Source organism: Mirounga leonina, unplaced genomic scaffold, assembly GCF_011800145.1.
Source record: "Mirounga leonina isolate KUSES-001 unplaced genomic scaffold, KU_Mleo_1.0 Mir_204, whole genome shotgun sequence".
Lineage (NCBI taxonomy): Eukaryota > Metazoa > Chordata > Mammalia > Carnivora > Phocidae > Mirounga > Mirounga leonina.
Genome location: NW_023270513.1, coordinates 3,772,100 through 3,795,896, shown reverse-complemented (window position 1 = coordinate 3,795,896; position 23,797 = coordinate 3,772,100). Strand labels below are relative to the sequence as shown.

The window sequence follows — 23,797 nt, the reverse complement described above, 5'->3', positions numbered from 1 at the left end:
AAGAATGACACAAAACCCAGAAGCTATGGAAGAGACTGACACATTCAACCACATTTTAAAAAACTTTACGGCAAAAACTACTGTTAAAAAGGCACAATCCAAAGATAAACAATAAGCTGAGGAAAATATCTGCCACTCACAATGAATATGAAAACAACTCTCACACATCAATACCTCAAACACCACCAGCCAATAAAAAATGAGCAAATAATGTCAAAAAAATACCAAAATGAAATATACAAAAAGAAATTAAAATGGCTTCAAAACTGATCAGAAGGTGCTCAAATGCACTCATACTAAAAGAAATGTATTTCAGGGTGGCTGGCCTTCAGCTCAGGTCACGATCTAAGGGTCCTGGGATTGAGTCCTGCTTTGGGGCTCCTGGCTCAGCGGGGGGTCTGCTTCTCCCTCTGCCCCTCCCCCCTGCTTTTGCTCATGCGCTCTCTCCTTCTCTATCTCAAATAAATAAATTTTAAACATCTTTTTTAAAAGTTTAATAAATAAATAAAAGAAATGTATTTCCAAACTACACTAGGGGACTTCTGGTTCCAGAATGAGATAATGTTGACTCACTTTTCCCTGCTCCTCTCCTTCTCATACAACTATATACCCTAGAAATTATTTAACAGATGAAAAGACTCTAAAAGCAGGAAAGAAGGTGAACTGGCTAGGAACCTTAAGGGCTCCTAAGGTCCCCATTACTGAGGAACAATAATGTGGTGACTTTCCTTGGTTTTCTTTCTTCTTTTTTTTTTTCTTGCTGGTATGAGAGAATATATACATATATTTTAAGATTTTACTTATTTGAGAGAGATTGAGATAGTGACAGAGATAGCAAGACAGAGCACAAGCAGTGGGAGAGGGAGAAGCAGGCTCCCCGCTGAGCAGGGAGCCAGACTTGGGGCTCGATCCCAGGACCCTGGGATTATGACCTGAGCCGAAGGCAGCCGCTTAACCGACTGAGCCACCAAGGCGCCCCGAGAGAATAAGTTTTTATTGAAGTATGGTTGACATGCAAAATAATAGTAGTTTCAGGTGTACAACATAGTCGTTTGACATTTATATACATTACAAAATGGTCACCTTAATAAGTCTAGTTACCATCTGCCTCCTCGGTTTTCCTTTTTTCTCATATATATATATATATATATATATATATATATATATATATATACATATATATATATATGTATATATATATATACACACCCCTAGACTGAGTGCCAAAGAAGCCAAAACCACCAAACCAACAGTTAGACAAACACACACACACACACACATACACACACACACACACTCTCACACACATGGACTGGAGACTTACTGGAAGGATCTAAGCCCTGTTCCACAACCAAAGCCCCAGAGGGTGGTCTGGTCCACTTGCAGCGACAAAGCCTTGGGCTGTCTCAGTCCCCACTCCAGAACTAGGCCACCCCCAGGCAGCCTGATTTGCCTGCAGCAGTAGCAGTAACAAAGCCCCGTATCTCACCACCCTCCACCCAGGGGCATAAGGAAACCCAGGTACAGTGGCTTCAACAACCTTCCTCTCCCTCCAGAAGATCACCCAGCAAAAAAACAAGCAGCTCAGGGAAGCACCTTCTGCCCCTGCAGATAGCACCCACAAGGATTGAGTGGGAGTCCCAGGGACAACAGAAAAATGAAGCAGACCAATAAACAGCATGGTAAGGGTTTGGAAAACTAAACTGTCACTGGAACTACAACCCACAGAAATAGACCAGAACATACATGCTAAACCTAAACAGGGTGACTGCCTGCTAAAGTAGAAGATTGAAACGGGATCAAGAGTCTCCTAACATAACCAAAATGTCCATGATGCAATAGAAAATCACTCATTATAACAAAAGCCAGGAAAATCACAATTTGAATGAGAAAAGACAATCGACTGAGTCCAATACCAAGGTGAATCAGATACAAGAATTACCTGACAAGGGTTTTAAAGCAGCCATCGGTGAGTGCTGTGAATTGTGTAAGACTGATGAATCACAGACCTGTACCCCTGAAACAAAATAATACGTTATATGTTAATAAAAAAAATAAAGCAGCCATCATAAAAATACTTCAACAAGCAATTACAGATTCATTTGAAATAAATAAAAAATTTTATTTATTTTTTATTTTTTTAAAAAAGATTTTACTTATTTATTTGAGAGAGAAATGAGATAGAGAGAGAGAGCATGAGAGGGGGGAGAGTCAGAGGGAGAAGCAGACTCCCTGCCGAGCAGGGAGCCCGATGCGGGACTTGATCCCGGGACTCCAGGATCATGACCTGAGCCGAAGGCGGTCGCTCAACCAACTGACCCACCCAGGCTCCCTAAATAAAAAATTTTAAATCTCAACGAAGAAGTAGAAGTTATAAAAGGAAGTAAGTAGAAATTCTAGAATGAAAAAAAAATAACTGAAGTTAAAACCTCACTGGATAGACTCAATAATAGAGTGGAGGTGACAGAGGATAGAATCGGTGAACTTGAAGACAGATGAATAGAATTTAGTCAATCTGAACTCACCTGAACACCAGTATGCTGCGGTAAGTGTTGTATGTATACGATACTACCTAGAGCAAACACTAAGAAAACTGTACAAAGCAATATACACAGAATCATTATAAATAAATCCAAATGGAACTCTAAAATATGTTCAAATAACTCACAGGTAAGCAAGCCAAAAGAAACAAAAGCATGAGAAACAGAAAACAAGTAATAAAATGGCAGACTTAAGCCCTGAGATATCAGTAATTACCTTAAACATAAATGGACTACACATATCAATTAAAAGAAAGAGATAAGTAGGGGTGCCTGGGCGGCTCAGTCAGTTAAGAGACCGACTCTTGATTTCAACTCAGGTCATGATCTCAGGGTTGTGGGATTGAGCCCCATGCCAGCTCCACACTGGGCATGGAGCCTACTTGAGAATTTCTCCCTCTCTCTCACTCTCTCTCTCTCAAAAAAAAGGAGAGAGAGATAAGTAGAATGGATTAAAAAAGCCCCACACAGCCCAACTACATCCTGTCTTCAGGAAATTCACTTCAAACATAGCAACAGAGGTAGGTTGAAAGTAAAAGAATAAAAAAAAAATAGATATATCATGTAAACAGTAATTTTTTTAAAAATAGCAGAAATGGTTATATTAACAGCAGATAAAGGAGACTTCAGAGTGAGGAAAATTACTAGGGACAGAGAGGGACATCACATAATGGTAAAAGGATCAAGTCACCAAGAAGACATAGTAATCCTAAATGTGTATGCACCAACAACAAAGCTTCAAAATACAGGAAGCAGGGGTGCCTGAGTGGCTCAGTTGGTTAAGCAGCGGACTCTTGATCTCAGCTCAGGTCTTGATCTCAGGGTCGTGAGTTCAAGCCCCACACTGGACTCCATGCTGGGCATGGAGCCTGCTTTAAAAAAAATACACAAAGCAAAAATTGAGAGTGCTGCAAGGCCAAACAGATCTGCAATTCCAGTTGCAGAGTTCAACATCTCCTCTCTGCAACTGATAGAACAACTAGACAAATTCAGCAAAGTTATAGAAAAATTCAACAGCACCATCAACTGAAAGGATCTAATTGACATTTATAAAACACTTCACCCAATGACAGAAGAATACATAGTCTTCTCAAATACTCAGGGGACATTGACAGAGACAGGCCATATTCTGGGTTACAAAACAAACTTTAAGAAATGTAAAAGGAGACTCTCCAAACACTTGGAAACTAAGCAGCATACTTCTAACTAATCTTTGGTTCAAAAAGGAAATTTTTTTATTATTTTAAGATTTATTTATTCATTTTAGAGAAAGAGCAGGGGGAGGGGCAGAAGGAGAGGGAAAGAGAATCGCAAGTAGACTCCCCACTGAGCACGGAGCCTGACATGGGGCTCAATCTCATGACCCTGAGATCATGACCTGAGCGGAAACCACGAGTCAGATGCCCAACCGACTGTGCCACCCAGGTGCCCCCCCAAAAGGAAATTTTTAAAAAAAATATTGACTTGAATGAAAATGAGAATATGACATATCAAAAGCAGAGAGGGAAGTGTATAGAACTAAATGCTTACATTAGAAAGAGAGGAAGAGTCTCAAACCAATAGTCTAAATTCCTACCTCAGGAACCAAGAAAAAGAAGAGCAAAATAAACCCAAAAATAAGGAAACAGAAGGAAATAAAGATGGAAGCAGCAATCAATGGAATTGAAAACAGAAAAACAATGGAGAAAAATCAATGAAACAAAAAGCTGGTTCTTCAGAAAAAAAGTCAATAAAATTGACAAAACTCTAGCAAGACTGACACAAATAAAAAGAGAGAAAACACAAATTACCAATATCAGGAATGAAACAGGGGACGGCCCTACTGGTTCTGCAGCTCTTAAAGGGATAAGAAGAGAATAGTGCAAATAACTACATGCTCCTAAATTCAATGTAGAAGAAATGAACCAATAACTCAAAACCCACAAGCTACCAAAGCTCTACCAAGATGAAATAGGTCATCTGAATAGTCCTACAGCCATTAAAGAGATTGAATCTGTATAATTAAAGAGCTAAAGAGAAATCTTTAGGCCCAGATGTTTTTCCACTAGAGAATTTTATGACACGTCCAAAGAAGAATTGACACCAATTTTACACAATATCTTCCAGAAAATAAGAGGAGGAAACACCTCCCAAATATTGCTCTGATGTCAAAACCCGACAAAGGCAATACACAAATGAGGAAAATTACAGACCAATATCTCTGATTTTCTAAACAAAAATTTAACCTCAATCAACATGATTTAGCATGTCAACAAAGAAGAAAAAAATATATGATCATACCAGTTAATGCTGAAAAGCATTTGACAAAAATCCAATAGCAAATCATGATGAAAACAACAACAACCTCTCAGTACACTAGGAATAGAGGGGAATTTCCTCAACCTCATAAAGAGCATCTCCAAAAAAACCTACAGCTAGCATCATACTTACTGGAGAAAAACTAATGCTTTCTCTCTAGGAATGGGAACAAGACAAGGATATACATTCATCATTCTTATTCAACATAGCACTGGGAGTCCTACTCGCTACAGTAAGGCAGGAAAAAAATAAATATACAGATCAGAAAGAAAGAAAGAAAATTTTTCCTATTTGCAGATGGCATGATTATCCAATAGCAAATCCCAAGGAATCTACAAAGCCACTCCTAGAACGAATAAGTGAGCTCAAGAAGTCCAAAAGAAATAAGACCTCAACACAAAAAAAAGCAATCACATTTTTGTATACTAGTAATAAATATATGGAAACCAAAATTTAAGACATGATACCATTTATCATCACTAAATACACACACACACATACACACACTTACTATAAATCCTGGTCAGGATCTGCATCTGAAAATTACAAAATGCTGATGAAAGAAATCATAGAGCATTTAAATGATTCTATAAATTTAATGCAATCTCTACCAAAATCTCAGCAAGTTTTTTGTAGACATATTTGTGCTTATTCCAAAGTTTATATGGAAGGACAAAGGAACTGGAATGGCTAAAACAATTTGATAAAGAAGAATAAAGTGGGAAGAACTACTCTAATCGATGTTAAGGTTTACAATATACCTACAGCAGTTAAGATAGTGATACTGGTGGAAGGAGAATAGGTCAATGGAACAAAATAGAGAATCCAGAAATGGACTTGCACAAATCTGACCAAATTATTTTTGGCTAAGTTTCCAAAGCAACTTAAAGGAGGGATAGCCTTCTCAAAGCATGCTGCTGGAGCAACTGGACATCCACAGGCAAAACAAAACAAAACAAAACAAAAACCCTAAAGCTCATATCATATACAAAAATTAACTCAAAATGATAACTGATTTAGTTATCAAACAAACAAACTACAAAGCTTTTAGAAGAAAATATAGAAGATCCTCAAAACCTAGGGCTAGGTGCAGAATTTTTAGACTTGACACCAAAGGCATTATCTACAAAACGAAAAATTGACACATTCAACTTTGTGATATTTACAACCTTGTGCTCTCTGAAAGCCTATGTAAAGAGGATGGAAATACAAACTGTAGACTGGAAGAAAATACTTCCAAACCACATGCCTAACAAAGGACTAGTATCTAGAACACTCTAAGCACTCTCAAAACCAGCATATGTAAAAAATTCTCCAAACTCAACAGTAAAATGCCAAACGATCCAATTAGAACATAGGCAAAAGACATGGACAGGCATTTCACTAAGGATATTCAGATGGCAAATACACACATGAAGAGATGGTCAACATCACTGGGCTATGAGGGAAAGGTGAATTAAAACTGCAAGGAGAGGGGCACCTGGGTGGCTCAGTCGGTGAAGCGTCTGCCTTCAGCTCAGGTCATGATCCCAGGGTCCTGGGATCGAGACCCACATCGGGCTCCTGGCTCAGTGGGAAGCCTGCTTCTCCCTCTCCCTCTGCCTCTCCCCCTGCTCACGCTCTCTCTCTATCTCTGTGTCTCAAATGAATAAATAAAATCTTAAAAAAATAAAAATAAAAAAACTACAAGGAGATACGCACTCAGTTTAAATCAAAGTAAACTTACCATACAACCCAGCAATTGCGCTCTCGGGCATTTATTTGCCTCAGAGAAATGAAAACTTATGTTCACATAAAAACCTATACACAATATACACAAACGTTCCTAGCAGCTTGATTCCTCAAAGCTCCAAACTGGAAACCACTAAGATGTGCTTCCATGGGTTAAACAAACAGTGGTACCACGGAATACTATTCAGCAATAAAAAGAAATATTGAATGGCTTGGATGAACACCAAGGAAATGATGTTGAGTGAAAAACATCGGTCTATAGAAGATATAGACTGCATGGTTCCATACACATAACATCTGTGAAATAACATAATTATAGAAATGGAAAGGAGATCATAGGATGCTAAACTGTTCTGAGCACTGACAATGGACTTAGATTGGCTTCTAAACCCAGCTCCACTGTGTGCTAGGGGGAGTTGGGGTAAATGGTGTCATCTCACTAAGCTTTGATTTCCTCTGGCATAAAACGGTTTTCATTCATGTATTCAGTCAGTCAGTCAATGAACATCTAGTTACAGGTGTTGAAGATAGACAGTGGTGACCAAAACAGACAAAATCTTTGCCCTCATGTAGAGCGGACATTCTGGGCGGCAGGGAGGCAGTAAACAAACACACCAGTTAATGTCTATCAGCAGAGATCGTACTCTAAGAAAAAGTAAAGCAAGGTGAGGTCGAAGAAGAGAAAACATATAGTGTTTAGCACAGTGCTAGAACAGTGTTCAAAAGTATTAGTTTTTACATGTTGTTGTTAGTAATGAGAAAAAGGCTATTTTTTAAATAATTTAATTAACTTATTTATTTGACAGAGAAAGCGAGAGCACAAGCAGGGGGCAGAGGGAGAGGGAGAAGCAGGCTCCCTGCCGAGCAGGGAGCCCGATGCGGGACTCGATCCCAGGACCCTGGGATCATGACCTGAGCCGAAGGCAGACGCTTAACCCACTGAGCCACCCAGGCGCCCCAAGAAAAAGGCTATTTTTAAAGGTTTAAGTGTTAGTAAGGGTGAAGGGACATGAATACTTTCATATACTGCGGGTGGGAGTGTAATTCATACAGCCCCCTTGGAGGCCAATCGGCAAGTCTTTTAAAATTAAAAATACCCATGCCCTGTGACCCAGCAAACTGAACTCTGGATCCAAACAGTCTGAGTTCAAATCCTGACCCTCCCTGCTACTGACTAGTTGTGTGACCTCTGATAAATTGTCTAACCTCTCTGTGCTTTGCTTTCCTCATCTGTAAGAGAAGGATGAAAACATGGGGTTGTTGTGAGGATTAAAGGAGTCCGTATATGTAAAGCATTTAGAACAGCGCTTAGCACACAGTAAGTGTTATATAGGTATTTGTTGAATAAATTCCACCTCTTGGTATCTACCTAGGGAAACACATGTGCACCAAAAGCAGACTTAGGGATGTTCGTCTACAACATTCTCTGCAGCAGTAGAAAAACATCAAAACTACCTAAAAAATTTAATTTTTAAAAAAATTTTAAAGGTAGGGCCGCCTGGGTGGCTGCAGCTGGTGCAGCCACTCTGGAAAACAGTAAGGAGGTTCCTAAAAAAACTAAAAATAGAACTACCCTGGGGCACCTGGGTGGCTCAGTCGTTAAGCATCTGCCTTCAGCTCAGGTCATGATCCCAGGGTCCTGGGATGGAGTTCCTTGTTGGGCTCCCTGCTCAGCCTGCTTCTCCCTTTCCCTCTCCCTCTGCCCCTCCCCCTGCTCATTCTCTCTTTCTCTCTCTCTCACTCTCGCTCAAATAAATAAAATCTTTAAAAAAAATTTTTTTAAATAAACTATCTAAATATCCATCAATAAAGCAATGGTGCAGGGTGCCTGCGTGGCTCAGTCAGTTAAGCATCTGACCCTTGATTTGGGCTTAGGTCATGATCTCAGGGTTGTCAGATCCAGCCAGGCGTCAGGCTCATGCACTAGGCAAGAAGTCTGCTTGGGAATCTCTCTCTCTGTCTGCCTCTGCACAGCCCCCCTAAAAAAACAAGCAATGGTGAAACATTAAGTTAACATAAGTTATAGTGGTACTATGGAATACTATGAATCAGCTAAAGAAAATGAAGTAGATCTCTATGTGCTAGCGTGGAAAGATCCCTGAGAGGTGTTATGTACCAAAAAGCTAGATTCAGAATGATACATACACGATGAGCCTATCTAAACAAAACAAAGCATACAATATTTTGTGTGTGTGTGTGTGTGTGTATCCATATGTAGAAAAACAAAATATCTGGAAGGATACACTTCAAATCCATGTTGTTAGAGTTGCTATCTGGTGGGAGTGTTGGGGGAAGCAAGATGGAATGTAAAAGTGGTCAAAAATGATTTTATATTTTACAAGGAGAATATATTCATCTGTGACTTTAAAAAAAAAAGATTTTATTTCTTTATTTGACAAAGAAAGACACAGCTAGAGAGGGAACACAAGCAGGGGGAGTGGGAGAGGGAGAAGCAGGCTTCCCGCTAAGCAGAGCCCGATGCGGGGCTCAATCCCAGGACCCTGGGATCATGACCTGAGCCGAAGCCAGACACTTAACAACTGAGCCACCCAGGTGCCCCTCATCTGTGACTTATATGATTAGAAGGAATTTTTTTTTAAGTTTGATGAGGAAGTAGCCAGAAGTGGCCAAAGGGAATTACGGTTTCAGCAAGTTCTAGAACAGCTGGATATCCATAGGCAATAATTAACACAAAACAGATCATAACCCTCAGTGTAAAACCTAAACCCATTAAATTTCTAGAAGAAATCATAGGAGAAAATCTGTATGATTTTAGGTTAGACAAATATTTCTTAGATACAATACCAAAAGCACAATCCATACAAGAAAAAACAATTGATAAACTGGACTTCATCATTATTAAGTACTTTTGCTTTTTGAAAGACACTGTTAAAAAACCCGAAAAGATGGGGGTGCCTGGGTGGCTCAGTCTGTTGAGTGTCCGGCTTTTGATTTCAGCTCCTGTCATGATCTCAGGGTCCTGGGATTGAGCTCTCACGTCAGGCTCCGTGCTCAGTGGGGAGTCTGCTTGAGGATTCCTTTCCTTTCCCTTTGCCCCTCCCCCTGCTCACACACATGTTTGCTCTCGCTCACTGTCTCTCAAATAAATAAAAATCTCTTCAAAAAATAAAAAACAAACTGCAGACTTGAAGAAAATATTTGCAAATCACATATCTGATAAAGGATTTTCATCCAGAATATAAAAAGAACTCATAAATGCAATAATAAGAAAATAAACAACTCGAGTTTGAGAAATAGGCAAAACATTTGAGCAGATATTTGGATGGCAAAAAAGCACATGGAAAGATGTCCATCATTAGCCATCAGGGAAATGCAAAATAAAACCACAATGATAAATCACTATACATCTATTAGAATGGCCAAAATTAATAAGACTGACCTTCACAGGCAACAAAAGAAAAAAACAGGTAAGTGTACTTCACCAAAATTAAAAATATCTGTGTATCAAAGGACTCAGGACTGTGAAAAGACAACCCACAGAATGGGGGAATATATTTGCAAATCATAGACCTGTAAGTATTCAGAATACATATAGAACTTTTACAGCTCAACAGCAACAACAAAACAAACAGCCCAATCCAAAAATAGTCAAAGGACTTGCATAGACATTTCCCCAAAGAAGGTATACAAATGGCCAATAAGCACATAAAAAGATGCTCCACATCACTAATCATTAGGGAAATGCAAATCAAAACCACCATGAGATACCACTTCTTATCCATTAGAATGGCTATTTTTTTTAATGGAAACTAATAGGTGTTGGTGAAGCCATAGAGATTTGGAATCCTTGCCCATTGCTTCTGGGAGTGTAAAATGGTGCCGGCACTGTGGAAAACAATTTGGCAACTCCTCAAAAGTTAAGTAGAGAATTGCCATGTGGTCCAACAATTCACTTCTAGGTAGAGACCCAAAAGAACGAAAGAAGGGATTTAAACAGATACTTGTACACCCATGTTCATTGCAGCAATATTCACAATAGCCAAAAGGTGGAAAAGACCCAAGTGTCCATCAACAAATGAATGGATAAATTAACTGTGGTGTATTCCTGCAATGGAATAATATTCAGACTTTAAAAAGAGTGAAAATATGAGACATGCTACAACATGGATGAACCTTGAAAATACTCTAAGTAAAATAAGCCAGATGGAAAAGGACAAATAGCATATGATTCCACTTACATAAGATACCTAGAATAGGCAGATTCACATAGAGACAGAAAGTTGAACAGAGGTTACCAGGGGCTGAGGGCAGAAGGGAAAGGGGAACTGTTTGATGCATACAGAGTTTCTGTTCAGAAAGATGAAAAAAATTCTGGAAATGAATAGTGGTGATGGTTGTACAACATGGTGAACATACTTAATGCCACTTAATTCTACACTTCAAAATGGCCAAAACGGGGGCCCCTGGGTGGCTCAGTCGGTTAAGTGTCTGCCTTCAGCTCAGGTCATGATCCTGGGGTCTTGGGATGGAGCCCTGCGTTGGGCTCCCTGCTCAGTGGGGAGTCTTTCTCCCTCTCCCTCTGCCTCTCCACCAGGTTGTGCACTCTGTCTCTCTCTCTCTCTCTCAAATAAATAAATAAAATCTTTTAAAAAATAAAATAAATAAAAATTTAAATTTAAAAAAATTTTTAAATGGCCAAAAGGGTCAATTTTATGTTGTGTATATTTTACCACAATAAAAAAAAGACCAACCTTAACATGTGGAGCAACTGGAACTCTCGTAACTGCTAATGGGAATGTAAAATAATACAACCACCTTGGTTTAAAACTGCCTGGCATTTTTTTTTAAAAAGTGAAATATGTATTTAGCATATGACTTAGCCATTCCACTCATAGGTATTTGCCAAGAGAAATGAAAATATTTGTCCATAAAAAGACTTGTGTAGAAATGTTCATAGCAGCTTTATCTGTAATCGCCCAAACCTGGAAACAACCCAAATGTCTATCCATAGGTGAATGGATGAGCTCATTGTGGTTTACCACACAATGAAGTACTACTCAGCAATAAAAACGATAAACTATTGACCCAATGCAACAATATGGATGGATATGGATGAATCTCAATTATGCAGAGTGAAAGATGCTAGACAAAAAAAGAGAACATACTGTAAGATTTCCGCTTCTTTAAAATTCTATAAAATGCAGATTAACCAGTAGTGACAGAAAGCAGATCCCTAACTGCCTGGGAATGCAGGGGGAGGGGCTGGAGCAAGGGATTACAAAAGACCGGGAGGAAACTTTTGGCAGTAATGAACATGTTTGTTTATCTTAGTTGTGATGGTTTCTTTGGGTATATACATCCAACAAAATTTGTCAGACAGTATACTTTATTTTTTTTAAAGATTTATTTTTTGGAACACCTAGGTGGCTCAGTCGGTTAAGCGTCTGCCTTGGGCTCAAGTCATGATCCCCGGGTCCTGGGATTGAGCCCCGCCTGGGGCTCTCTGCTCAGTGGGGAGTCGGCTTCTCCCTCTGCTCCCTTGTGTGCTCTTTCTCTCTGAAATAAATAAGTAAATTTATTTCAGAGAGAGAGAGAGAGAGAGAGTGCGCACAAGTGGGAGGGGCAGAAGGAGAGGGAGATGGAATCCCAAGCTGACTCCACACTGAGCACAGAGCCCCATGAGGGCCTCGATCTCACGACCCTGGGATCACGACCTTGAGATCACGACCTGAGCTGAAACCAAGTGTTGGACGCTTAACCGACTGTGCCACCTGGATGCCCCCAAACTGTGTACTTTAGATATGTACCATTTACTGTATGTCAATTATCCCTCAACAAAGCTGTGAAGGGAACAGATGGAAGTGGTCAGGAGAGAAATGGAGTACCAATTCACTGATTGGGTCACTACTGTGTTCTGTGACCTTGATACACCGTCTCTGCTCCTTATAACCAACTGAAGAGTAAGGATTGTTATCCTTATTTTCTGATCAGTAACCCTTGGTTCAGAGAAGTGAAGCCACTTGCTCAAGCGCACAGACAGACCAAACTGTGCTCTTTCCACTCCGCCTCACTTTGTCCCAGCAACGTGAGAAATGGAGGAGTAGGCGGTGCTGGCTCATCGGTTGCTGCCAATTGGTGGATCAGGGAATATGAGGCATGAAGGGCTACTCTTTAAGATGGGGAGGCAGGGGGTTTGGACTGCTGCACTCATAGCTTCGCTTATGACCAGGAACCACTCATACATGTCCCTTCCCTCTGGTAACCTGGGACAGGATACTTGGGGACGCATATCTCAGTTCTCTCCTCACCATACACTCCATCTCCCAAGCCCACACTTACAGAAATAGAACCATGTATTATGCGATTTCATTTAATGCTAAGGCAGTTCTTAGAACACAATAGAGCAGGGAAAGATCATTCAATACATTCTATTACAGAAAATAGAATTTTGTCTTTTTATTTATTCTATTTGTCTTTATCAACCCCAAGTTGATACAGAATTAGATATATGCTGTTAAACAGAATTGAGTATTTAGCAGATCTTTGAACTGATGGTAACCTTCTAAGCTTTGAATTGACAAGAAGAAATTGCAAGAGAAAAAAGATCGATAGATTTAGTTCTATAAAATTTTGAAACGTTGTACATAGAAAAATGTAACCGAAAGGAAAATAACCAAATGGTAAAAATATCCGCCTCAAATACGACAAAAGATGAACTTCCATGTTTCATAAAGCACTCATGCAAATTGATCAGAAAAACACAACATGTCCCCCAAAGATAAATGGGCAGAGATACTTCACACAAGAGGAAATGGAAGGGGTTAAGTACGCATATGGCAAAATGTTCAACCTCACAAGTGGTTTTTTTAAGTGCAAATTAAAACAATCACATTAGTGAAAATTAAAAATAAGTAATTACCAGGCTGGCACGAGGATAGTATGATTGCAAGGATCTTCGGAGAAAGGTTTTTGGCAATACACAGACACTACGGCAAAGTGCTCCGACTCTTAACATTAGTGCTCCCTCTCAAACGGTTATTGCCAACCACTCTTGCAGACTGAGCCCAGTTCTTCCAAATGTGAGTCCCCAGCCCGGGTCACGCAGCTGAGCTCAGACCTGGGTCTATAGGGCATCTCCAATCTGATGTCCCCCTCCTCAGCTGTGCATCTCACTCACACCAAGGACGCCTCCTCCTTTTCCCCAGTGAATGCATCACTGAGTCACCAAGCCAGAAACCTGGGAGTCATCCTAATTACCTCTTTGTCCCTCACTCCTGCACATTCATCTTTCCCATCAGATCCTGCCAATACTCCATCTGCAATGTCTTTTGGGGTTTTTTTAAGATTTTATTTATTTATTTGAGAGAGAGAGAGAACGAGAGAGCGTGAGGGAGAGGGAGAGATCACGGGCAGGGGGGAAGGGCAGAGGGAGAAGGGGACTCCCCACTGAGCAGGAAGCCAGACGGATTCGATCCCAGGATCCTGGAAACATGACCTGAGCTGAAGGCAGACCCTTCACCGACTGAGCCACCCAGGCACCCCTGCAATGTCTTTTGAATCTGCCTCTTCCTCCTACTCACAGTCACAGATGTGGGTCTCACCTGCTGTTTCTTGCGTGTATCGTTGAAATAGCCCTGACCCATCTCCTCCAAGCCACTGACACTTCCTTCATTTCATTCTACAGGGAGCCGTCGGAGTTATCTTTATAAAATACAAAGCTGATTTCTGTGTCGTCCTTCAAATCTTTCAACGCCCCCCCCCCCCCCATTGTATACATACAGGCTAAAGTCCAAGATTCTTAAGCTTTAGCAGCCCTCTATGCTCCAGACTGCTTCGCCACCATCTTTTCTCTGGTGAGCTTCTCCTGGTTTTCTGTCCCCTCCTCCCAGCTTGCGCTCCCATTGTAATGTGAATTCCTTGAGAGCCGGAACAAGATCTTAATCATTTCTGCATCCCTGGTTGGTAATACCGAGGTTGACACAGAGTAGGCGCTCAATAAATGTTGGGTGAAGAAATGGATTTCTTCTAAAGAAATCATTCAAAAATTAAAATAAAAAAATAAAGAAATCATTTGACAGAAGGGAAAAGCTTATGAAGGAAAACGGTTCACTACAGGGGCATTCATAACACAGAAAAAGTGCAAAAAACTTCATGTTCAACAATAGAAAACTTTTATTAATTATGGGACATCCATTTAATGAAATATGATGCAGCTGTTAAAATACTAATTATGAAGATTATGTAGCAACTCAGAAAGTGTTTATTATATAATAAAAGCAGAATACAAAATGGTCTGTATGCTAGGACTAAAATTATGTAGAAGTATGCATGCACACAAACCGATCAGAATGAGAACAGGAAAAGGAACAAATGAATACAGATGATGTGTTTAGGGTGTTTGGGGAGGTACTGTTTGTGATTTTCTTAAGCTCTTTGCAAATTCCCCTCATTGTTGTTAGAATGTCTTTGTGCATAAATACAATTGACAGAGAAAAAAACATGTATACTGAGAAAGGTACTTTGATTCCCTCAAGTCCTTTGACAAGCTGTGGTAGGAAAGCAAATAAACCACTGACCTGGGAGGCAAGAGACTTGCTCCCTACCCCACCCCCACCCGGACTGGCTGTGTGATCTTGATTAAGTAAGCTCTGCAGCTCTAGCCCCCATTTCTCTTACCCTCTCTGGCAGGAAGTCCCATGGTTATTCCTCACTCCCAAATCAACGCCCATCGTTTCTGTTCGCTGTGCCACTAGACCCAATGACCTCAGACCGAAAACCTCAGAATCCACCGTCCATTCTTCGTCTCATCACCTTCACTCTCTCTAATCCCCACCTCCAATCAATTGCCCCTCCTTTCCAATAATCATTTATAGCATGTTTCACTGTGGGCCTAGTTTTAGACAAAGAGGAGTCCCTGCCCTCCTAGTTAGCATCGGCTGGTTGAGAAGAGCCAACATTTTTTTCTTCTGTTGCACCTCTGCAGACTGCTGAGGGGTTAAGTGGGGGGTAGAGACATATAAAGTGGGACCTCCTGAGGTGCCTGGGTGGCTCAGTTGGTGAAGCGACTGCCTTCGGCTCAGGTCATGATCCTGGAGTCCCAGGATCGAGTCCCCACATCAGGCTCCCTGCTCAGCAGGGAGTCTGCTTCTCCCTCTCCCCTCTCATGCTCTCTCTCTCTCAAATAAATAAATAAAATCTTTAAAAAAAATTTTTAAAAATAAAGTGGGATCTCCTGAGTAATGAGCTTGACCCCACGGTGGGAGGAGTTTAGGCACAGGCTGGATACTCTCAGGGATAGTGCAGTAAGACTTGGTAGAATGAGTGGGATGTTGACTCAATTTATTCATTCAGCAAGTACTTACCAAGTGCTGGACACAGCGCCAGGCTCTCTGTTGGGTGGCAAAGGGCCTGCCCAGATGAATTAGGGCGGTCTCTGTTATGGAGATTATGGAGATGCTCACAGTCTAGTGGAGGACAGACAAGGACACTACTCGTTACACCCGCAATGTGCTAAATTCTGTCACGGAGTTGGAACAAAGGGCTCTGAGGCAGAGGATTGTGGGATTGACCCTGCCTGAGGGGGCTGCGGGCTCACAGAGCCGGATGGACTTGAGTGGTTATGTATCTCCAAGGCTGAGGAGTGGGATTAGAAGCCCAAAAAGGGGAGTGGGCTGTCCATGGCAGCTCCAAGCTGAGGAATCATCAGGTCCACAGGGAGGACGCTTGAAGGGGGCAGCTTTCTGAGAGCAGTAAATAGTTTGGAGTGGCTTAAGCTTTGAGGTTTAGGATGGGGAGAAGGGAGCAATGAGTGTCTAGGCACAGCAGGCAGCAGGTGACAGGCGGTGAGACCTGAGAGACTGGGCAGGAGGGCCAAGGGCAGTTTCAAAGTAGGAGAGCAGTATGATTAGATCTAAGTTTTAGTGAGATAACCAGATGGTCTCTAATGTCTCCTCTCTTCCCTGAGACTTCATGGTAAGTGCCAAAAGTGTGGTACAGGAAGTTAGGGGCAGGGTGCCAAGGTTCAAGCAAGGACCCTCCGCTCCTAACCCCCTACACTCCATCCCCTCGGGGATCTGAGAGAAGCAAGAGAGAATAAAAATGTTGGGTCTTCCTGGGGCGCCTGGGTGGCTCAGTCGGTTGAGCCTCTGACTCTTGATTTCCGCTCAGGTCATGATCTCCGGATGGTGGGATCCAGCCCCTCCCTGGGCTCCGAGCTCCGCACGGAGTCGGCTTGGGATTCTCTCTCTCCCTCTCCCTCTGCTCCTCCCCCTGCTCTCTCGCTCCCTCTCAAATAAATATCTCTTTTAAAAAATGTTGGTTCTTCCCATCTTGTGGTATGGGCAGGTTGGCTGGCTCAAAAGGGACAAACTATGTTTCCGAATTAATATTAAATACCTATTAAATATATTCTACTGATCATACAGTCTTGTGTACCTGGGACTTCAAGTAGCCTCACTTGGCCCGGTCCTCGAAGGAAGGGACCACGTCCAGCTCATCTTGCATTTCCAGCCGCCAACACTGAGTCGCGCGCCCGGGAGGCGCTCGGCGAATACTGGTTGGGGCGGGGGCTGGAAACGAGAGGGAGAAAATTGCCCAAGCCTCGGCCCTACGACCTCCCACCAGCAGGTGGCAAGAGAGAATCCCGGTGCGCCGGGAAAGGGCGGAACTGGGCGGGGCGCTTGAGGCTCCGGCGCGCGCAGCCTCCGACCCTCTTTTCTCGGGTACCGGAAGGAGGTGGTTCTCTTTTCGTGCTTAGCGCAGCCATGGTAAGGAGGCTGGCTCGCGAGCTCTCGGGGCCCATCAGCTTCCATCCTCCCAGGGCTGGGGCTCCCCGGGGCTCCGGGGTTCCCGCACGGGGTGGCCGGGCGCAGGCGAAGGCACTGCAGCCTGCGGGTTGGCCCAGGCGGGCTCCAGGGCGAGGGCGAACGGCGGCCCCGGAGCAAGGGGGGGGCTCGGTGCTGCAGGCGGGAAGGCCTCGGGCTCTGGCCCGGCCACGCCCGGCCACGCGTCCCATGACCCGAAGGGGAACGGCTTCCTGCGGCCGGAGCGGCCGGCCGGCGGGCCGGGCGGGCCGACGATGGGCCCCGGGATGCGTGCGTGCCGTGTACGCTGGGCCAGGAAGCGTTCACTTCGTCGCTGCTGCTGCTGTTTTGTTTTTTTGATTTTGCAGTTTGTTTGTTTGTTTGTTGGCACGGCCCGACTTGTAGTGTGGCCGGTAAGCATGTGTAGACAGCGTTAAAATGCTTCCGCATTTTAAAGTGAAAGCGGCTCTCAGCGTGTGGCCTTAGAGGACGAGGGAACAGCGCTTGGCACGTGGTTTTGCTGTGAGGGCAGGTGAATCTCGCAGTAGAGACTTCGTAACGAGGTCGTGACGTTGGGAGAAACTTTTCTATGTAACTGATTAACCAGTAGCAGCACAGATTGGGCTCTTGCCCGTTTCTGGTGCTCGCTCGTCCCGGTGCCCCAAGATCCAACCCCCGGCCATTTCGGCAGACTAGTTTCTTAGGGAGAAACCGCCTCGAGAGGCGGACACGCTTTTAAGCGGTAACTTTGTGAAAATACTTCGAACAGTCCTCGAAGACGGTAATTAGTGATCTCTGTCCAGTGGAGGGGGGGTGTTGTAGGCGTCCGAGCATACAGTATTTGCTAGATAACTATGCGTTTGTCACCGCCCCACACTTTCTAACGCTGTACACGTTTTGCTGGAGAGGAAACGGAGAGTCCGTTCTTTGAAGAAGTTGATAGAATTCCTAAGCTGTTCTTGAAACAACCTGTAACCGGTTTAACAGCAACGAAATCTAAAACCCTGAAATTCTCCTTCAGGCTCGTGGTCCCAAGAAGCATCTGAAGCGTGTAGCAGCTCCAAAGCATTGGATGCTGGATAAACTGACTGGTGTGTTTGTAAGTATCCTATTGTGAGCATACGTTTTAAGTTGTAAGTACCTTATAGGACACGTTCAGGCGACCTGTTTTATACTCGTTTATGTACCAGACATCCCTGATTGCTGTATCCATAAGTTACGTGGGCACAGGGCTATGGGAAGAGGGTTCTTGTCGTCTTCTGCTTTTGAAGGCCTTGTGCTACCTAGCTGCACCCCACCTCGCTCTTTAACAGCTCTGTCTCGTTTATTCCACATACCATATGGTACACTTAGATGGACTCTGAACTGAAATTTTCCTAACGCGCCTGGACCTCTGAAAGGGGAAAATGCTATAAAGCTTTCTGGTCTGGAATAGTTTTACAAGTTTTGACCACCTCTTGTTTACCCAGATTCAGGGGCTGATGGACAGTCTGGTGTCTAGTTAATGGATCTCAGGACGCAGGAAGTGGGCTTGCGTGAATTTCAACATTAGTTCAAGCTATTTTTTGTTTTAATCATCTTAACAGGCCCCTCGCCCGTCTACTGGTCCCCATAAGCTGAGGGAATGTCTCCCTCTCATCATTTTCCTAAGGAACAGACTTAAGTATGCCCTAACAGGAGATGAAGTAAAGAAAATCTGTATGCAGCGTTTTATTAAAATTGATGGCAAGGTCCGAACTGATATAACCTACCCTGCTGGTTTTATGGGTAAGTGGTTAGTGGTGGGCATTCAGTGCTGGCTCCTTTGGGTTTTGTCTTCTCTCCAAAATGGCAGTCCTATTGAATATTGGTGGGTTTTTTAATCAGTCGCAGAAGTAAAGCATGACCGTCCCTTTCAGTTTCTTTACTAACCTAGTATAGGGCTGTAAATAATATGAATCATTTCTCAAAACCGAATTTCAATTCACTTTAAGTTTTGCATGTCATAAAAACAGGGTTTTGAAACATTAAAAGATGAGCTAGCTGTCATAAGTCTTAGGAGCTCCTGTTGGTATTTGAAAACGGGAAGCATAGGGTGGTGGTGTTTTTTTTCCCCCTAGTGGCATGGTTGTTACTCAGCGTGGGGTAGTGGGGCTGTATAGTAACCCTAGTTACTGTTTTGATGTCAGATGTCATCAGCATCGACAAGACTGGGGAGAATTTCCGTCTGATCTATGACACAAAGGGTCGCTTTGCGGTTCATCGGATTACACCTGAGGAGGCCAAGGTGAGTGTTCAAACAGGCTGGGTCTTCATTAGGGAAGTTACTTCGTTCTGAGAACCTGGAGTAAGTATGTGGGCTGATGCATTGCAGCGAAGTCGGTAGGTTAAGATTACTTAACAGTCTTACACCTGGAAATAGCCAGGTAACGGTTTGGTGGGGTTCTACTGTGTGTGCGATTTTATGTCATGTTATTAAAAGTCCTACTAATAGGGGCGTCTGGGTGGTTCAGTAGGTTAAGCGTCTGCCTTTGGCTCAGGTCATGATCCCCGGGGTCCTGGGATAAGGGCCGTGTCGGCGGGGAGTCTGCTTTTCCCTCCCCCTCCCTGCCTCCCTCCCTCCCTCCCTCTCTCCCTCTCTCCCTCTCTCTCTCTCACGCACACACACCCAAATAAATAAATAAATCTTTAAAAAAAAAAAAGTCCGAATAGTGGCATCACAGTTCGTTGCTGGATATCTAATAATTGATCCCCATTTGAAGTTTTATGGCAGAAAAAAATTCTAGTTTAACAGTGTCTTGCAGGCTGTCTTTTAGAGGCAAGGAGAGTGGTTTCTAGGAACATTTATTAGTGCCTGAAGTATGGGTCCTTTAAGTATAAGGGACCAGTAAACCAGTACTAGTCCAATCTGATTGGCCCTTTGCCATGTCTCCATTTGTGGCTCTAGCTTTACTCTGGGGGAAAGGAAAGGTGTTAATGGAGGAGACTGGTCATCCTTGGGGCGTTTGTTTGAGATAGTTCCAAAAAAAAAAAAAAGATTACAGACATTGATTATTTAATCCAGTTTGTTGTAGTGGTTTTACACAAAAGTTTAAGGCCCCTTGAATTATTGGCTATAAATGAAGGTTAATTCAATTGGGTGATTCAGCTCCTAATTTCCTTAGCTGCCTTGTTATCAGCAGGCTGGAGGGCATGTCCAATGGCATCAAGGTGATTTGATTTACTTCGGGGAGGTCAGGGAGTGAAAGTCCAAGGTCGAAACGCTTTGTGTGAAATGTTTGTTGATTAGGGGAACTGGTAATGCAATTGCAATTTGTGGGACAAAACTCAGTTGTGTGGTAGGAGCCGCTAAGAGGCACTTGGTAGGGGGCTGATGCGGGTAGGTTGGACGAATTCGAGGGACCTGTAAGGCTGAAACAGCCTCGGGAAAGAAGGGTGATCTGTCCACTCACTGATGGAGTCCCCTGTTGTGGGATTTGGAGGTTGTAAAGCCTTCGATCCCTTGGACTTGAACATGGGGGGTGGGAGTGTGGTACCAGGAAAACCCCTAACAGGAAGACTACCCTGGAGAGGGACAGCATAAGAGAAATTGATGGAGAGTGGGAAGTAAAGTCAGGACGCCGTTCGGTAGTTTGGGAAACGAGCAGCTCCTATGTAGAGCTGTTGCCTTTAGCTAAGTGTGTTTTTAACGCAGTGACTTGTTCTGAAATTACGGTTTCATACATTCTGGAGCGGGGTGCATGTGAGCTAAACTAAACGTGGCTAACTTGTGTTTCCAGTATAAGTTGTGCAAAGTGAGAAAGATATTTGTGGGGACAAAAGGAATCCCTCATCTGGTGACTCATGATGCTCGCACCATCCGCTACCCTGATCCCCTCATCAAGGTGAATGACACCATTCAGATTGATTTGGAGACTGGAAAGATTACTGATTTCATCAAGTTTGATACTGGTAAGCAGTCTCAGTGCTACCTGGGCGTTCTCTTTGTTTCTGGGCACTTTCTTTAAAGTTCGAGCTATTCTTTGCTTCTCTCTCTCTCTCTCTCTCTCTCTCTCTCTCTCTCTCTCTCTCTCTCATGTAATCAAGCATTAGGACTTGTACCGGGCCTGGGTACAGAGGTTGGTTTTGTCTTGAGCCCTCGTAGGTGATTCTGATGTGCACCTAATTAGCAACCAAAGCTAGAGGTCTTTTGATGTAGTAAGGGATCGGGGAGGGGGCAACTCAAGTGACATTTGAAGAAATGGGCAGGGAATGTGTAAAACTTAAGTTGTGTCATTTTGGCATGGCTTTGTGAGGGTAGTAAGGGTTAGAGATGGGGATGTATTCTGAACGGTGGTGGGGGGAGGAGTGGCTTTGCGGAGGTGTGAGGGGTTGAACAGGTTTCTCTTGGGTGGAGGGTAGAAACAAACACCCAGGTGTAGTACAGTATGTTCATTTCCAGAGGCCCAAATGCTCAGAATATTCTGGGTGGGTCTTTAGGTGTGAGGGGGAGGGGTGGGGCAAATCCTAAGAGAGCCCTCAGCGTCCTTGCTTGGCTAACCTATCCATAGCAGTAAATTCAAATGGGAAAAATGACTCATCTGGTTTAGGCCTATGTCTTGTCATTCATCACGTCGGGTTATGAGTTGGCATGGTGCCTGGCTCTGAGCAGATTTTTTTTCTCCCTAGGTAATCTGTGTATGGTGACTGGGGGTGCCAACCTGGGAAGAATTGGTGTGATCACCAACAGAGAGAGACACCCTGGCTCGTTTGATGTGGTTCACGTGAAAGATGCCAATGGCAACAGCTTTGCCACCCGACTCTCCAACATTTTTGTTATTGGCAAAGTAAGTCTGGGTGTCCCTTCCCTAATCCAGGGAAACCCATGGGCGCAGGTATTGCTGGGAGTGCGGCGTCCGGCTGGCTCTTCTGATCATAGTGTAAAGCCTCTTCTGAGATAGGGCTCACACAGAGCGGGGCCAGGGCAAACCTGGGCTCCTGCAGTATCACAGAATCCCCAGGGGGGACCTGATCACCTTGCTTGGTGAAAAGTGCCAGTAATGGGACGCCTGGGTGTCTCAGTTGGTTCAGCGACTGCCTTCAGTTCAGCTCATGATCCTGGAGTCCCGGGATCATTCTCTCTCAAATAAATAAATAAAATCTTTAAAAAAAAAAAAAAAAAGAAAAGTGCCAGTAATGGAGTGAATATGCTTTACTTGGACTTAGGTTCTCCGATTTGCACCTGTGGGGTTGGGGGCGGGGCTAGTCAGCCTTGGACGCTGCTTCCATAATTGCGGGTCATTAACTACGAAGGGTGTTACAGTTTGCATCTAATGTATGGGCAGCACGTTTAATAGGGTGACCCCGGCGGCCCAAGCAGTGAATATTTCTGCTAAACTGGCATCTAAATGTCTTAAGACTGGCTGGCTGTTGCTTAACGCTCTCAGGTCTGTTTCTTTTCTTTTCTTTTTTTTTTTAAGATTTTATTTATTTATTTGAGAGAGAGCACATGAAGGGGGGAGGGTCAGAGGGAGAAGCAGACTCCCCTGCTGAGCAGGGAGCCCGATGCGGGACTCCAGGATCATGAGCTGAGCCGAAGGCAGTCCCTTAACCAACTGAGCCGCGCAGGCGCCCCAGGTCTCTTTTGTTTCTTTAAGGGAGATTACAGGTGCCGCGTGTGCCAAGCTGCCAGTGGGAGTTAGCTTGTGGTGGGTTGTAATGCTGCTCGTTTTCTCCTGCAGGGCAACAAACCGTGGATTTCTCTTCCCCGTGGAAAGGGTATCCGACTCACCATTGCTGAAGAGAGAGACAAGAGACTGGCAGCCAAACAGAGCAGCGGGTAAAATGGTCCCTGGGTGACATGATTGGAAGACTTTGTACTTAATTAAAGGTCCTACGGCGCCATAAATTGTCTCTTTGGTGTTTGTTGTGGCCTGCGTTGGGGTTTTGTGTTCATTTACAGTTGCCTACTCTTTGACTTAGACCATGAAAAGGAGACTGACCCCTCGGGCAGGCTTAGGCGCTCTGTGATGTAGGGCTTCCTGTGTCTTTTTTTAGACTGGACTCTGGGTGGTGGGAGGGAGAACATACCAGACTTGACAAAGGAGGAGCAGCAGCTAACCCAGGAGCAGAGAGAGCCAGGCGGCCCAAAGTTTTGGCCAAGAACTCCTCTGTCCTATTGACTCTTCTTCACTTTACAAAAATCCAGTGCCTTCCTTCCTCCGGTCTTCATTGCACTGGCTCATCTGTTTTTCCCATTCTTGCCCAGCTTGATCTCACCCAGAGTGGAAATCTCCGGCTGTGGACATGGTCATAAATGTCTGGGCTCTTGATAGTACAAAGCTGCGCACTTGCTCGGACTTCGTGTCTCCAGCTGCCACTGCCATGCTCACCTCCATTCCTCGGGGGACAGCAGAACAAAACTTTTGTAGAAAGGCAACTTGTTCCTGCTTTCTGGAGTGTGTAGGTTCATGTCAGGCTTGCCCACCAATCTTTTTTAAGATTAAA

The 23,797-nt window shown here is 43.6% G+C and overlaps 1 protein-coding gene across 1 annotated transcript; it reads left to right on the top strand.

The window, feature by feature from the left end:
- Window positions 1-17,235: 17,235 nt before the first annotated feature.
- RPS4X (ribosomal protein S4 X-linked) lies at window positions 17,236-23,198 on the top strand. Its single transcript, XM_035028750.1, has 7 exons — window positions 17,236-17,296; window positions 18,354-18,431; window positions 18,919-19,099; window positions 19,501-19,598; window positions 21,091-21,262; window positions 21,980-22,137; window positions 23,032-23,198. Exons 1-7 carry the CDS (start codon window positions 17,294-17,296, stop codon window positions 23,131-23,133), a joined length of 792 nt encoding a protein of 263 aa, XP_034884641.1. The 5' UTR covers window positions 17,236-17,293; the 3' UTR covers window positions 23,134-23,198.
- Window positions 23,199-23,797: the final 599 nt, after the last annotated feature.